The sequence below is a fragment of the Protopterus annectens genome, chromosome 1.part0 (genome assembly GCF_019279795.1).
Source record: "Protopterus annectens isolate FY-2018-M chromosome 1.part0, PAN1.0, whole genome shotgun sequence".
Lineage (NCBI taxonomy): Eukaryota > Metazoa > Chordata > Ceratodontiformes > Protopteridae > Protopterus > Protopterus annectens.
Genome location: NC_056725.1, coordinates 1,858,851,387 through 1,858,865,423, shown reverse-complemented (window position 1 = coordinate 1,858,865,423; position 14,037 = coordinate 1,858,851,387). Strand labels below are relative to the sequence as shown.

Below are 14,037 nucleotides of genomic sequence, written 5' to 3'. Positions count from 1 at the left end.
CAATGAGCTTGCACTTACTCTTACTCATACACAGGTCACCCAGTTGTACCCATCAGCATAACTTTAGTGTTAACTTGCTGCATCCCTTTTGCTAATAAGACCTACAGATTAGTCCATTTATTCAGACCTCTGCTATACCCGATTCCTGTTTTAGCTGGACAGCTTCACAAAACCAGTCCCACAGAAAGAAATGCTGAATTTTACAGACTACAGTGCATTGACAGTTATACTGACCAAAACAAGGATACACAAATGTTGTCAGCATAACTGGATATCACTGTAGTTTGATGTCAGTTATACAGACACATATATGTTAAATAGGGACCAAAGAATCTTTTGAAACACTGCTTGACACTACACTAGTTTCACCAGTGCCTCATGTACTTCACAGACCATTCCTTGATGGCTAACCAGTGAGACTCCCTTGCTATGACCTGGCTGGACAAACCCCATTTGAGTAGTTTAGCTTACAATCAACAGAATGAAAGGCACTGCACAAATCCACATATAATAAACTGACCTTCAAATTCTTATTTAAGGCATGAAATACATTAACTTAATGGAGAGAGATGGTCTTTAATCCAGTAAGCATCTTAGAAAATACTGATATAGCAGAGCAGCCTGGAGGGTATAAGCTATGCGGCACGTGAGCCATTAAGGAAAAGAAGTGCCAGATGCTAATGTATATCAGAAAATTAGGTGTAGAGGAATTGTGGGCATGCTCTTCTGTCTCAAAAACATAGCTGAACCACAAATGAATAAAAAATGTTTGTGTGTGTATTGTACATTCGTTTTATCAACTTAACCATAAATGGAGATGTTCTCATCACTTCTAGGATTCCTGCCTTCATGTACCCCAACTAGCTGTCCAAACTTCCAGAGCTCTTACCTTACCCCGGGACCTTGTATGACATTTCCCCACCAATACACAACAGCACTGGCGGTATAGAAGAGGTGCATCACCTGACACAATTTTTAGATCTTTCTTCCCCGGCTTAACTCAGACAGAAGCTCTCTATGCCAAACAAAGCCCAAGTGGGTCAGATTATAACAACCCTCTACTCCAAGACAACCCAAGAGGACCCTAACTTCCCTCTTTGGTTAGTGCATACAGGTAAAAGAGGGAAGGGGGGGATGGTACGGAAGTGAGGGGGAGGGTGCAGATAACAAGACTAGGGTGACACTCCAACCCCAGATGAAAGGAGTATAGGAGAACTGAGAAGAAAGAAGGGAGATGGGGTAGATAGGAGGACAGCAACAGCTAACTACATTTACAGTAACCTCTTAGCACAACTCTACTACGGTCATCAGAGAACTCACTGTTGCAATCCTCACTTTTGGGTAGATTCTCAAAGCATACAGAAACAGGATGGCTGGAGACATGCAATCAAGAGGTAGGGCCCTGCAGAACAACACATGCAAATCCTGTCCTGGCCCTACAGGCTATACCTGGACTGAAATACCTACAGAATGTGTGACTAGAAATCCAAGTTGTAACTTCTAGAATAGCCTGTAAGGTTACTCTTCTAAGGAAGGCTATGATGTCTGCAGTGGCTCAAGTGGAGTGGGCTCTGATATGCCAAGTGAGGTTGGCTCAGCCCTCTGACATGCCCTGGTGATGACATGCCATCAAATGTACAACACCATGCAATAAAAAAGAGCTAGCCATTTAGAAAGAATTTCCATGTACAGTGTCTTCTATTGTTTCCTTTTTGCTAGGAGACAAACAAATGATTGTTCTTTTTGGATTATTTTCTGTATTCTTTAGTTCTGTACAAATCAAATGTTACCTATCTGTGCACATCCAAGAAATGAGGGGCCCTCTCTTCTCTCTCTCTCTGTCTGTCTGAAATAGAAAAAAAACTGAGAAATGGATAGCTTGGTTCACTGAAACCTTAAAGAACACCTAAGGCATAAAAGAAGGGTATGTACAATGGGATATCCCATCCTTGTGGAACACTATGAAAGGCTGTGTAAACTTTAAAAACTGTATCTCTAGATTTCTCCTAACAGAAATGATAGCAACCAAAAACAGCATTTTCCAGGGTAACGTTGGAGATGGGCAGAAGCACCCGGTCCAAAAGGTGACACTGTTAATTTTTCATGGTAGAGTAACATCTTTTCCTGAAGTTATAAGATGCATGATCCTGAAGGCACTGAGTACATGGATAGGCAGACTGAAATATCTGAAGCATGGACTTCTGGTCAGACAGGTATTTCAGGGCCTTGGCCACTTTAACCTTGTTTAGGGCTATGTTCCTGGTTCGGCATCAGCGGAAGAATATTTTCCATTTAGCAAGGTAGGATTTCCCTGTTTCGGGTTTCCTATCCATTCTCACAATTTTTAGCATATCATCATAACATCTGTTTCTGCCTGGAATTAGTGTGGTATCATCCAAGCTGCCAGCCTTAAAGTGGCCAGGTTAGGGTGTGGGAGAGTCCCTTTCGAGTACATTTGCCTTATGTTCTTTCCTCTACATTACTGTAAGCCATCTCCTATACTAAAGCTGAAATTAGAACTGCTTTTTGCTGGACAGCTGAGAAGGTTCTTCCCAGACAGAGTTAGAGAGCATGCATGATGAAGCAATACTTTCTATTTATTTATTTATTTTCCATTTTTTTACCGCGTTAGTCCGACTAGACACAAGGTGACCGTTTTCAGTGGTGGCCCAGGGAGAAAAGCTCCAGATACATAGTTAAAAATTCTAAAAAAAAAATAAATAAATAAATAAAAATAATAAAAAATTATATAAACATAGCTATTTTGTACAAAGAGCATAGAACATATAAAAGGAGTAAAATCAGAGTTTTACAAATGATGCAACATACAGTGGTTAGAACATTAAGAAACAAATTAAACAAGATCTTCTTCTTTCAGCTGCTCCCGTCAGAGGTCGCCACAGCAGATCAACTGTTTCCATTTCTTCCTGTCCTCTGCATCTTGCTCTGTCACACCAACCACCTGCATGTCCTTTCTCACCACATCCATAAACCTTATCTTAGACCTTCCTCTTTTCCTGTTACCTGGCAGCTTCATCCTTAGCATCTTTTTCCCAATATACTCTGCATCCCTCCTCAGCACATGCCCAAACCAACGTAATCTTGCCTCTCTGGCTTTGTCTCCAAACCTTCCAACCTGGGCTGACCCTCTAATATACTTATTCCTAATCCTGTCCATCCTCGTCACACCCAGTGAAAATCTTAACATCTTCAACTCTGCCATGTTAAGCTCTGACTCCTGCCTTTTTGTCAATGCCACTGTCTCCAACCCATATAACACAGCTGGCCTCACTACCCTCTTGTAGACCTTCCCTTTCACTCTTACTGATACTAGTCTGTCACAAATCACTCCTGACACTCTTCTCCACCCACTCCACCTTGCCTGTACTCTCTTCTTCATCTCTCTTCTCCACTCACCATTACTCTGAACTGTTGATCCCAAGTATTTAAACTCATCCACCTTCACCACCTCTACTCCCTGCATCCTCACCATTCCTCTATCCTCCCTCTCATTCACACACATATATTAAGATATTACACAACAAATATAGAATTACTTGAACATAAATTCAAAAAGAAGTTTCCATAGACAAACAGGGTCATAAACTAGAAATCATAGCTATAAAAGGTGGACTAAACACCTAGTTCACAATACTATGCACTAAGTGAAACTACACAGTACACATGTGATCTAGGGATGTTGAAAGTCAGGAACAGGTGAAATTAGTCTGGTTCTGTACAGGAACATATCCAAGTTTTGAATAGAAGATCTTTTAGTATGAGGGAGCCAGTGTTACCTTGGCTGAAAAAAGGTTTACTTTAGTTACAAAAGTACCCTGGGAATCAAGGGTATAAGAGTGAATGGGGAAATAAATACACATCCATTTCAGGGAGAAGGAACCCATTCTCCAAGCTTGTGGAGTTGCTGCCCTGCAACAGAAGTATCTCAGATGTCACTCAGAGGTAAAACAAACAGGCTATTAATGGTACACCTCACATCCTGGTCAGATCCAGACAGACATCCAAATTCAGAATCTATTTGTGGTGATTTGCTTTACATCTGCACAACCTGTCTACCAGCATGCTTTGGTGAGGGGATGGAGGCTGCTGTCAGAGTTAGGCTGCCTTCCTAAACATGAACCGTCAGCCTATACAAAAGGTATGGCTGAGTTAGCATAGTGACTTAGGCAGTGGAAATCAGGAGGAGTTTCAGCCTGGATGAGGCAGCTTATGACAAGAAAAATAACCACAGCACATGTAGTGGTACTAGAGGCCTTTCAGAATTTTTTTATGAAATTCTGTACAAGTCAGATGATGTATAAACCAAGAAAAGGCACAAATGGAAATATTTATGAAAGACTCAATTATGCCCAGGAGAAGTTTAACAGCTAACAGCTAAATCTGGAAGTGATGAGGTATGATTGTGCTTTACTAACATAGGTCTTGGCTGACCTCTCATGGTTTGATTTACAATGGACCATCTCAACAAATCCTGCGGTGAAACAACAGTTCAGTTGCTTATTTGTACTTAAAAAAAAAATGCAGTCTATTCCTTCCAGTTTCGCAGGTGCAATAGAAAATAGCCAGATTTCTCAACATGCTCTACCCTCTATTTTTTATTATTAAAATGAAACAGTTCTTAAAATGCCTAACATACAGCCAGTCTTTCCTTCATTTCAACCTTCCGATGTCTGCAACTTTATGTGACTGTTCAGATGAGCTCATAGAGTTTCTTCTATATTTTTTTTGCATTTTGTCATTTGATTTTATATATTCCTCCAGTTTGTTTGTTTCTTTTTGCTTTTCCCGGTTAGGGGTCGCCACAGCGGAACTCCGGTCTGCTAATGATTGTCAGTAGATTTTGACGTGCTGGCTTGCCGGGCCTAATGCACAACCTTCAACGAAGGAACGGCCATTCACGCATGTCGCCACACAGAAGACGCTCTAACTGAGAATCGAACGGGCAATGTCTAACTGTGAGGCGACAACATATATTCCTCTAGTATCTTGTTTATTTTAAATACGTGTTTGCATTTCACTTATTTTTCTCCTGTAAATTACTGGAAGTCACTTTCTGTACTAAAGATGAAATTTTAACTGCTTTTGCTGGACAGCTACAAGGCTTTTCTCACACAACTTTTTCTCCTTTTTGGTTGATTTTTCTTTTACTTTCTCGAAACTTTTCTTCTGGCATCCAGGCAACAAATTTAATAGAAAATAATTCCAGTAACTGAATTTTACTCAGGGTTAACTTTTACTGGCTTTTTTTTTATCAATTTCTCAGTTTACACACTGGAAGCACTCTAATGACTCTAGTGCTGAGTGTGCAGCCATCTTGGACGTCTGCTGTCAGATTCTGGTAAAGGTACTTGGAAACATGATGAACTCTATAAAACCTATAATGTTTCTTTGGAGTTGGTAGCTGTGAGTCAATCTCCAATGAAACAGCCACAAATGTACATTTAAAAGTCTCAGATAATGGCAATAAAGAGGTATACTTGGTTTCACTGAGGCCCCACAGGTCTAGATACCACCCTTTTGTCTCAATACCTCTGTTCAGCATCCAGACTGCATCCTAAAGGAAGTACACCTGGCAAGTATGCACTAAATGATTCTCAACTTTGGACAAACTTGTTGATTCCCCTCTAAGAGAAAGACTTTTTTCCTCTTAGCTTGGCTGTAAGCCTGAAGAGAGAGGCTGAATGAGAGCCTGCTGCAAGGCCTACCACAATAGAAAGGTGGCTCACTTAACTCCTGCAAGGCAAATCCTTGTTGCAAAAGTGAAAAGAAATGACCATCAGAACAACCAAAGCCAGTAAGCTAAGAAACACAGCAGATGTGTGTTGCCCATATGTCTGAGTTTCTGGGAAAGGGGAGTAGCATGAGGGTACTGCCCCGGCCACACAGGATTACTTAGTGGACTGACCAAGATCTGCTGCTCTGTCCCACATGGTCTGCTGTTCTATCCCTCATGGTGTGTTCTGTGCACTAATAGAGTTAGAATTAATTTCTATGCAAACACTGGAATCATCTGCTTCAGGAAATGCAGTCTCCATGTCCTCTTATCACGATATGGAAGGAGGCGAAAAAGAAGTGCTACAAGTCACGGACACATTCACCTCTAGTCAGATCAGAAGTGAAACAGACACCACGACTGGAGGCTGTGCAACTGCCTAAATGGATCGAGTATCCTCGGACCTATTAGATGTCGGGGAGCAGCCTTCTATTCCTAAATGCATCCTTTTTCATGATCTTATCATCCTAGAAAAAAAAATAATCTGTTCCTTTCAGGACTTTCTTGGGAGGAAAGCACTTCACTAATAGGAAGTTGCCCTAACCCTTAACCTAGCACCTCCAGCTTTTTTCCAGTGTAAATTAAGCACAAATGGTTGCCTCTCTACTTCTTTTTTTTTTCCTGGGAAACCTGCATAAGTCTGGCAGTCTACTTTAAGATGGGACTCCCCTAAAAACAAACTCTTAGGTGCTAAAACTTTGCATGGGATCTCTCTGATGCCAACAATCACATGGGCTTTTCAGACCTACAAAAGGCTACCTGGGAATCATTCATTAGCAAATACCACAGTAAAAGCAGTAGTCAATTAAAAAAAAAACATTTCCTCAACAAGGCACTTAGCTTTTGAAAATGTCTACAAAATGCAAAAACCACACTGAATGACCAAAACTTTCTCATAGAATTTCAGCTTACAACTTCAGGAAACAGAACTTTTTATCTTAACTTGGACTTGTTAATCAGGCTAGAGCACTGATGCACATGGACCTTTTTTCATTCTCAGCCTGTGAGCACTGCCTGGTTAAGTGACTTGCACAGAATCATAGTAAGGCAAATGGAGGCTGACGGAATCAAACAGTGGACCACATGAAGCACCTGCTCAAGAGCTCAAAGCATTTTTCGGTAACAACTGTCACACAAAAACATGAACTGAAAGTGGAAAGGGCGGACTGCTTTTTATCCATGATGCAGGCTTATGTTCTAGTGCTGAAAAGAAGCCAGCCCATACAACATCTGCAGAGCTCCAGATGTTGGCAGACCAGACAGACATTATCACATGTCATGACTGTTACTGGTCTTCACTCAAGTAAAGAGGGCACAGTAAAGGGTAGTCTTTTGGGATAATCTGTCTCCCACAGTCACTCTTCTTGAGTGACTTTTTTTCCCTGTGGAATGTCACTGGCCACTGAAAAAAGATCCCCCTAAAAATTCACAATAGAAAAAACAACCGCCATGGGCAATTAAACAGAAAAAGGCCTAAATTGGAGGTACTTACCATTCCTTGAAGTAACCTATAAAGAAAACACAGACTCTTGTGAACAAGTAACCATATGCTTCTTGTGAAAAAAGAACAGAAGATATGGTGTTTTGTTCTTCCCTTTACAGAGAAGGATCATGCTTATATCCTCGGCATAAGGAAGAAACCAGTCTGCTCCGGAGATGTCAGACTGCTCCAGAAACCAGAATAGGACTGGTTTCCACCTTTGGCTAATTCTCAGTGTATACTGAATTAGACAGTAGCAGTGATCCTTATGATGAATATGTTTCTGATCCAAGTGCTGTCTATTAATGGGCTGTGACAAGTGATGACTAGCCCAGTCCCTAAGGAACACATGTGTAACTCTGTAGGCTGACAACAGCATACTGACTCTTAGGGTGTAATTGGTCACATGTGCTTCTTGAACACATGACAAGTCCTCTACGTATGTCTCAGAAAATTCTTTAGCCACACACACGTTTTTCACTAGCTTACATGTATCTGATGCAGCACAGAGTACTACTTTTTTAGATTTCCTATATAAAAGATTTACTGATAACTCTTGTGACTGTGCCAAGGAAATATGAGGATTAATGATTTGCTTTCCTGGCATTTCAGTTTCTAAATCTAAAGGCTTAATAGACATTCCCTGGTGCACCTCCGTATATGACATTTTATCCTTACTTTATGAATCTTAACTGCAACTCTCTTCTACTTCTAATTTTGTTCACACCCAATCTGTTTTTCTTCTCTCTGCAATGCCTGGCCCCCTTCTTGCCATTCCCTCCAAACCTGAACCTTTGCAATCCAACCTGGCCTGTAACAAAGCATCAACAATATACCCATGGAATGTCCTATCAGGCTGCACACACTGGACTGGGAATCTAGTAACATCATGCTGTTTCATCCCAGTCATTTCTATCAAATCACATGTAGACAGAACAGATATAGTTTCAGGAATATCAAAATTTCCAGTGGTTTTACTGCAGAAACTGAATTTGATCATCTATTCTTTTCATTTCACCTATTAGTCTGCCTGGCACGTGTGTCAGACAGCTAAATGTGTTACTGTTTTTCATTTTGTTTTTACTGCGGCTGCAGTGCAGTTGCCATTTATGAAGCAGAATGCTGCAGATGGGAAGCAGCGCCAGCTTTCAGTGTTTGTGATTTCTGCCCTTTCTCTACAGCTGTGCAATGCAGAGTTACTGTAATAAAGATAAATGGGATGTCGGGGGAAAGCCCTTGGGGTGTGCAATGATTTTCTCTCTTGCAAAAGACACTGCTTTACTTCTGTTTTAGTCATACTTCAATATTAACCGCTTTCCTCTTTTCACTTGTTATTTTGTGTATTTTTAGAAGTTTATTTGATGATTTGTCCTTCATACGACTGCTATGAATCCAATCTCTTTGCTCATTTACACCTGCAACACTTATCGAGCTGTTTAATGTTCATATCTGCAGAACTAGTTGTGTGAGCTGCACACATACAAGCCTAAAAGACTTGAAAGACAGACTACAAACATAGCCATTACATTAGTGCAACTTAATCACTAAATTGCATTTGTGATATTCATTTCCCTCAGCAAGCAGCAGTTTAAATGTAAAAACATTGTAACTGAACAAGTAAGACAAAAGACACTTTACTTTGTCAATTTAAAAGATTTTCTTTTTCTCATATTTAAATTTTTCTTTGACTCTGAGTTCCAGGCAGCTACTATCCTGGTTGCCAGCAGTCAGGAATGTAGCACCTTATTAACTGCTGGATGCTGTCAGCATCTTAAATGGATGAAAGGAACTGTGGTCGATAGATGAGGATGGGAAGGGGCTGGTACGTAAAAGTTACTTCTAGAAATTCAATAAAATCTACTCTCAGATACTTTCATGTGCTTCTGGGCACATTTTGGACATGACTTCCTTGGCATAAAGTAGCACTTCATTTAATGGGATTCTCACAGGAGTACTAAGAACGTATAAGAAAGTGAAGCAAGGTTCTGTAATCTACAATTGCTATCTTATTAACTTGTATAGAATACTAAAAAGGTACTCACAGCCAGTGATTACGGTGATAGAGTAACTCTCTCCTGATTCAGATTTACATGTGAGAACTTGTCCATCTTTGCTAGTTAGATTCAAATTAACCAATGATACTGTGCTCACGGAGGAGGAGTTCTGAAAATACATATCTGCAGGAATTCTGTTATGGCCATATTCCCAGGAAACAGATGTAGAAGCATTATCCACACAGAAGTAGCATGTTGCAGTGATGTTTGATCCAACACGAAGAACTGTTCTATCCACTGACAGCTGACCACAGGGAACTGAAAAGAACAAAAAGAAATGTAATTTCTGTAGTTTGAAGTCCAAAAAGTATAACAAAACAGTTTGACATTCAAATCAAAACTGTTACTCCCACTGTCACCCAAGCTAAGGAGTAATCAATTGTGAGAATTAGTTTTTATTTAGAAGTGGATAAAATCAGGGGAGGTAGATGTGCAACACGAAATTTCTGGCTACACCCTGTCTGCATTTTTTTGCATGTGGTCATTAACATAGGTGTGTGTGTGTGTGTGTGTGTGTGTGTGTGTGTGTGTGTGTGTGTGTGTGTGTACAGCCTGAAAATTTCATATAATAACTTTTTAACTAAGCAGAACTTCTATAAGCCATTATAACAATTAACTAGTTACAATGGGTAATGAAACTATTTTACATTAAAATGTGTTACAAAACATATAATTATACATAAAGTACTAAATGCAGTGCAAGATGTGTGCAAGCTACACATATTACTGAACTCTCAGGTATTATAATGCACTCACCCTTTGGGCTAATGTCTCACAGCCCTGGACAAGCAGTAATATTGGTACCATGTGCATGCACCCATAACTCCATTATTCATTACTGCAGATATATATTTTGTGTGTATGCATATATCTCTATATGTACATCTAGACAGCTATTTATCTCTCACTCTCTCCGTATATGTATTATATATATGGTGTGGTCACAGGTCATTACAGTGAATGATCATATAACTGAATACTTTTTTAACCTGTACATAAGAACGAATGGTCATATGAGCAAACGATTTTTTGTATGGAGTTTTGCTGGCAGCATATATGAGACATGTTGCAAAGGGGAAAAGGAGTTTGCCCTTACTCCACTGTTGTGTGATCTTGGAGTTGGTATATATACAGTGTGTGTGTGTGTGTGTGTGTGTGTGTGTGTGTGTGTGTGTGTGTGTGTGTGTGCGCTCACGCAGGGGAGCCTGCCCCCTGCAAAAACGGTTTAAGTTTTGTGATCATTTTACATTCAGTAGTATGTATAAAAAGTCAAACTGCCACAGTAGAAGTAAAATTCTTTATTGCAAGGACAAAGTGAGCACTTTCACGACCTCCCAGGTAGCTACATCAGACTTAATAAAATATCCCATGCCTTCATTGATATATATACTTTCAAAGTGACCAATCAGTTAAGACAAACAATTAAATATTTATATCAGATTCAATTAATTTAAAAATAGTAGAAAAATATAAATAGACATAAAACTGTTAAAAACAGTATGCAAGTTCAAATGTGAATAACAATAGAACCACGCAGAAGGGAATTAATGCTTTAAAGCTCTTGCCTTTAAAAATGGTTTCAAATAAACAGTTTCATTAATGCCTGGGGGTTGTCTGCATTTAGTTGCAGAATCCATTTTTGCTCAGCCTCTTCTGTTCTGTTTCTAATGTCACCTCCTCTGATATTTTCTTCCAGAACTTCTAAAACTAAAAATTTAAAAAGACGGTGCATACCCACATAAAAAACTTGCTACATGAGAAAATGCACTTACAAGCTCTGCAGTCCCTGCATATATTTTCTCATGTAGCACTTTTGTACATCCATAGCAAATGTTTAGAATTTAATTTTATTTCTATTTTGACTGCAGGACTAGAAATATAGTCTAACTTAGTTTTTGCCAATATTGTAAAGTTTTTTATGTGGGCAAGACTAACATATGAGGGACATAGTAAACAAAAAGGAGAGTAGTGCCCTAGCTAAACATGAAGAAGCTGAAGGGATGCACCACGTTTTTAAATGTTTTAGTTTTAGAAGCTCTGGAAGAAAATATCAGAGGAGGTGACATTAGAAACAGAACAGAAGAGGCTGATTAAAAATGAATTCTGCAACTAAATGCAGACAATCCCCCAGGCATTAATGAAACTGTTTCTTTGAAACCATTTTTAAAGGCAAGAGCCTTAAAGCACTAATTCCCTTCTACATGGTTCTATAGCCATTCACATTTGAACTTGCATACTGTTTTTAACAGTTTTATGTCTATTTATGTTTTTTTCCACTATTTTTAAATTAATTGAATCTGATACAAATATTTAATTGTCTTAACTGATTGGTCACTTTGAAAGTATATATATCTTTAAAGGCATGGGATGTTTTATTAAGTCTGATGTAGCAACCTGGGAGGTCGTGAAAATGCTCACTTTGTCCTTGCAATAAAGAATTTTCCTTCTACTGTGGCAGTTCGACTTTTTATACATACTACTGGCTCTGAGGTGAAGACCGAGCTATTCATCTGGTACCTGTGTTTTTGTCTTTCTCATTTTACATTCACTCTGAAATTACTGTTGCTTTTATGCACACTCATAATATACTCAGTGTTTAATGTTTGAAGAAACAATTTGATATATATTTATATACACGCACACACAAATCACTGAACACAAGTGACTGAAAACTCATGACTGAATTACAACTGACTGAAAACATTCTATAAATCAAATACAATATAAAAACTGCAAGCTTTCATATCTCATTACAACCCTGCATTCTTGGTATGAGAAAAACATAGCTAAAACCCAAAGTCAAAGACACTGAAATCCTCCCTCCAAGATATAGTACCAGACCAAAAGAGCAGGTGGGGTAACTATTATATACTCAAAACACCATAGAAGTGCCCCGGCATCGTGCCACCTGATGTTAGCTCCCAGTGCCTCTATCAAGTAGAGCCACTGGAGTGATTCCCGGGGTGAACTTTCTATTACCCATCCAGTCATCAAGATTTCTCTTGAAAAGGGACAGAGAGGTGCTCTACTTGACATGCATGGGAAGTCTATTCCAGAGCATGTGCAGTGTCTGGGTGAGGAACCTGTCCCTCCAGCTTGTTCTGTTGATTGTGGTAATGAGGTTGAGGTCTCTGGAGTGTGTGGTGCGAAGGGATTGGGATTTCTTTAGTTGTAGCTTTTCTAACACAGCTGGGTTAGACATGGCTTTGTAAGCCAAGCAAAGATTGCCTCTAAGTAGGCGATATGAGACAAAGAATAGCTGGAGTCTTTTGAGTCTGTCCGTGTAAGACATGTGTTTAATGCCTACGCTCATGAGGTACTTCTGTGGCCTCTCTAGCTGTTGCAGGTGTCTAGTGAGGTACATGCCAAATGGGGCATTATACTCAATGACTGGTCTAATGAGAGTAGAGTAGAGAAAGAAGATGATCTCTTTCTTCCTGGATGCAAAACCCTTGGTAATGAGATATGCCACATAGAAGGACTTTCTGATCACAGTGGCAATGTGGTGGTCAAAGGAGAGGTTGCTGTCAACCTATGTCCCCAGATCTCTTATAATGCCTTCACTGTTCAGTGGGCTCCCATCGATGTGGTAATTAGTGGGAACTGAGTTTTTACCATAGGGGATGATAACACATTTTTTGGCATTAAGCTTAAGGCCATAGTTTCGACACTAGTCATTGGTCTCATTGAGGCCTTTCTGTAGATGTCTGTAACACTAAGGGAGTTAATAATGGCTCCCAGCTTGCAGTCATCTGCAAACGTGGTCAGCTAGAGTCTCTTTGTGTTGGCCTAGACTTCTGAGAATTAGATGCCAAACAGGAGAGGACCCAAGACCGATACCTGTGGGAATCCACTTGTGACTGGTCGGCAGTCTGACTTGGAGTCTACTACTTTCACACTGTGTGTCCTATCTGTGAGCCAATTTGCAACCCACCTAGTGATATACGGGTTGATGCCTTGTTTGGGGAGTTTATCAATAATACCTGAGTGAGGAATGGTATCAAAGGCCTTGGCCAGATTGAGTAGCTGTATGCACTGCCTTACCTTCATTCACAGCCCTGGTGACTGACTCAAAGAAGTCAACCAGGTTGAGCAGGCATGATCTTCCTTTCACAAAGCCAAACCGCGTGGAGTCTAGAGTTTGGGGATTTCCTATATCTTGTTAATCAGGTCCATGATGATGTGCTCCATAGCTTTACATATCAGACTCGTCAGGCTAATGGGGCGATAATTCCCAGGGTCTGTAGTTGCTCCCCTTTATGGAGAGGGATGACTGTAACAGTGCGCCATCTGGTAGGGACAAAGCCTAAGGTAAGGCTGCAACTGAACAGGGCACACAGATGTGGTGCCAGTTCACTTTGTAGTTCATGTAGAACACAGCCAGGGATATTATCGGGTCCCATGGAAGCTGTATTCTTGGCATTGATCGGTCCTTTGGTGGGGGGGTAAGGTTGGCACGGAATCTGCCGGCCAGTATGTTGGCAATATCTGTTGGCTCAGTATAGGAGGTACCATTGTTCAGTAACTCAGACCAAATCTGGGTATTGCCATGGAGGTTCTTGATATAATTATAGAAGGCTTTGTGATTGTTTTTAGTGTCTGCTGCAATTTTGCCTTCATAGCTGGCTTTAGAGGATTTAATGAGGGATCTCAACTTTTTGTTGAGGGTAATAAGGGAGTTTTTCCAGTCATGGGACTTTACCTTTTTC

At 40.1% G+C, this 14,037-nt stretch overlaps 1 protein-coding gene across 1 annotated transcript in view; it reads right to left on the bottom strand.

Annotated features, from left to right (window-relative positions):
• The window catches only part of LIFR (LIF receptor subunit alpha), a 1,345,198-nt gene that overhangs the window by 913,826 nt on the left and 417,335 nt on the right, over window positions 1-14,037 (bottom strand). Inside the window, exon 3 of the mRNA XM_044076229.1 lies at window positions 9,317-9,586. Coding sequence (XP_043932164.1) covers window positions 9,317-9,586 — 270 coding nt within the window. The remainder of the gene's footprint in view (window positions 1-9,316; window positions 9,587-14,037) is intronic.